The sequence below is a fragment of the Diaphorina citri genome, unplaced genomic scaffold, assembly GCF_000475195.1.
Source record: "Diaphorina citri unplaced genomic scaffold, Diaci psyllid genome assembly version 1.1 scaffold3914, whole genome shotgun sequence".
Lineage (NCBI taxonomy): Eukaryota > Metazoa > Arthropoda > Insecta > Hemiptera > Psyllidae > Diaphorina > Diaphorina citri.
Genome location: NW_007381313.1, coordinates 11,782 through 14,305, shown reverse-complemented (window position 1 = coordinate 14,305; position 2,524 = coordinate 11,782). Strand labels below are relative to the sequence as shown.

At 37.4% G+C, this 2,524-nt stretch overlaps 1 protein-coding gene across 1 annotated transcript; it reads left to right on the top strand.

Annotated features, from left to right (window-relative positions):
• The first annotated feature begins 841 nt into the window (after positions 1–841).
• Positions 842–1,501, top strand: LOC103520670 (rho GTPase-activating protein 28-like). The gene is made up of 2 exons (XM_008485771.2): positions 842–982; positions 1,340–1,501. The coding sequence occupies exons 1-2, from the start codon at positions 859–861 to the stop codon at positions 1,459–1,461; spliced, it is 246 nt and encodes an 81-aa protein (XP_008483993.1). The 5' UTR covers positions 842–858; the 3' UTR covers positions 1,462–1,501.
• Positions 1,502–2,524: the final 1,023 nt, after the last annotated feature.

The window sequence follows — 2,524 nt, the reverse complement described above, 5'->3', positions numbered from 1 at the left end:
TTATTACAAAGGTAGATACAAAGTTTATGGAAAATTGGAAATATGAAATCTTTGCAATCTAATCTCACCTAATCTTATCAAAAGCTATCAATTGTGAACGTAAACCAAAAACCAATCAGTGGTATCTACATGTTGTCATCCACTCCTTCTGCATGTTAACATCCATGTTAAGCCGCACTGATTGAAGAATTATTCACAATCATGAACCTGGATTTAGCCAGAACTTAATGAATATTGTTGGAATGGATTATACCTATGGATTAACGTCGCTGTATATTGTTGTATAACCTTTGCTCGTGGTTTTATGTCTTGTTTATGAGATGTGTCACGCAAAGAGTCTTCTATAGTCCATGAAACAAAGAAAATTAGCTGGACAAAAATTGTGAATTGGATTTTGCTGGACCGACATCCAGATATAAAGTTGGATGAGCTTTAAAGTCCCAAAGAATAACCCTTATTGAAGACATTTTATGCCCTAGCATTATACCACAACTCAGAACTACAAGTTTTAGTTCCAGTTCCAGCATACCTGAATTTTTGGTCTCCGTTCCTGGACTATGCTAGTACCCACGACTACGAATATGATAATACCTATTGGTGAATTAAAATTCTAATGGGTTTGACCCGCATAATGTAGGTATAGGTACCTTGGATCTGGGAATCTTTAGATATGTTTAGCTTGGAATGGTTTGGTCATAAACAATATGTAAAGGATACCGCACTGACTCACTGACCTTTCTAACGCTCGAGTCATTTCGAGTAAGTACGGAAAATTTCAAGGTTATAGGACCATTTGTTTACATTTTATGATCAGTTAACCGTGACCTCTTGAGGTGAGGGGGAGGGGGCAGGAGGGATATGAAGGTTAGGGGTGCACTCACTGATTTGGCGCCTAATGGTAATCTAAGCTGTCTCCTAACCACTGCTGATCCTGACCTGGCTCTGCAGACACATTTCCTGTATGAAATGGGCGGTAATATTGGTAAGTTGAAACACTGCATTTTTCACGAAAAATTTTACACTTTGGGTGCAGAAATTCTTTGTATTTTTTGGCACTTTTATACTGCGTGGTGAGTAAAAAGTGTAAAAAAATCGCTACATCGATTAATTAACCCCCATAAAAAGTAGATTTATAGTCAATAGACGACATCCATGAAACTCTGTTTCTTGTTGAAAATAGGCTTCAAACTCTTGACGTTCGCGTGCCTCCCGGCATGTTAATAGACATCGATCGAGTTTTTTTTTCACACCGGAGTTTTTTTAGGTCAAATATCCTTCGCGTCTTCTTATTAAAGAAAAAAAATAAATAATAATAACATTTTCACTCTTTATTTTTCAGGTCAAAGACGGATCGAACCCTCGGCCATGATGTTAGCAGTCTATCAGGATAACCCGAATGCTTCCTGGGAAGTCAAGTGCGATCATCGTAATGGTATCAAACAATATCAGAACGATAGGTAACCATGAGAGGTATTTTTTTTTTTTTTTTACAAAATTTTACGGGACAACGTCCCATTTATTACAATAAAAAAACTTAATGCTAACAATACAGAAGGAAAAAAAGCATACAAAAATGAAAAATAAAAAATTAAATAAAAATAAAATAGAAATCAAATTACAAGTTTACCTATACGCTAATGAAATGAGTATTTTTATTGAGGATACAATTCCATACCTCGGCTGGGATTGAACCCACGCCTTCCTGTTAACCAGTCGAGCGCCTTGACCACTACACCCCCACAGGATACTCAGAAAAACAGCCAAATTAGCAGATACAAAACGCCAAAACCAAAGAAAACGATGTGATCAGATTAGCAAGAGCCAGAAGAATTTCTTTTTTCATGGTTGGTTACGTCCCACGCAATGTTGCCAAGCGTAGGGCGCATTTCTCAATTTGAATCTCATTATTTTTCCCGCGCACACTTTGGGGACGAATTTCTTAGAGAAGAAATACTTTTTTTAAAAAAAATCTTTTCGGATCATTCATTATTTTTGACGATCTTTACGAAAAAAATACATTTGGACAGTTATATTTTTCATGAGAATCATCAATTGTAATAATTAATTATAATAAACACAAGTGCCGCGGGTCATTCCAATCCATAAGTGACATAAGGCATTGCATTTCTTAATAATAAACAGGGTGTTACTTGCGGAAACACTCTGGGAAAGAAATTTTCTTTTTCAATTCAATTCCCGGTCCTTCCAAAATCCTTCGCGTGAATCCACTGGGATCTTGATTGCTCAGTCGTTCCCTCTCCAACGCATCATAATCTAGCTCGGATGTCTCCACTTGTTCCGGTTTGGTCGTAGTGTCTCCAGCTTTATGAGAATCATAGTATTTCTTCCACAGTTCTGTGTTCCATTTCGCACCAAACGGCATCTCCACGGAATCCAAAGTTGCCTCACTCAGCGCTCGCTCCAGCGTTACTTCACTGTTAGATGTCGAAAGCAATGCCGAATCCATCTGTGTGAATATCTCCTTCAACTCATCATCATTATAGCTTGTTAAATCCAATCTTGT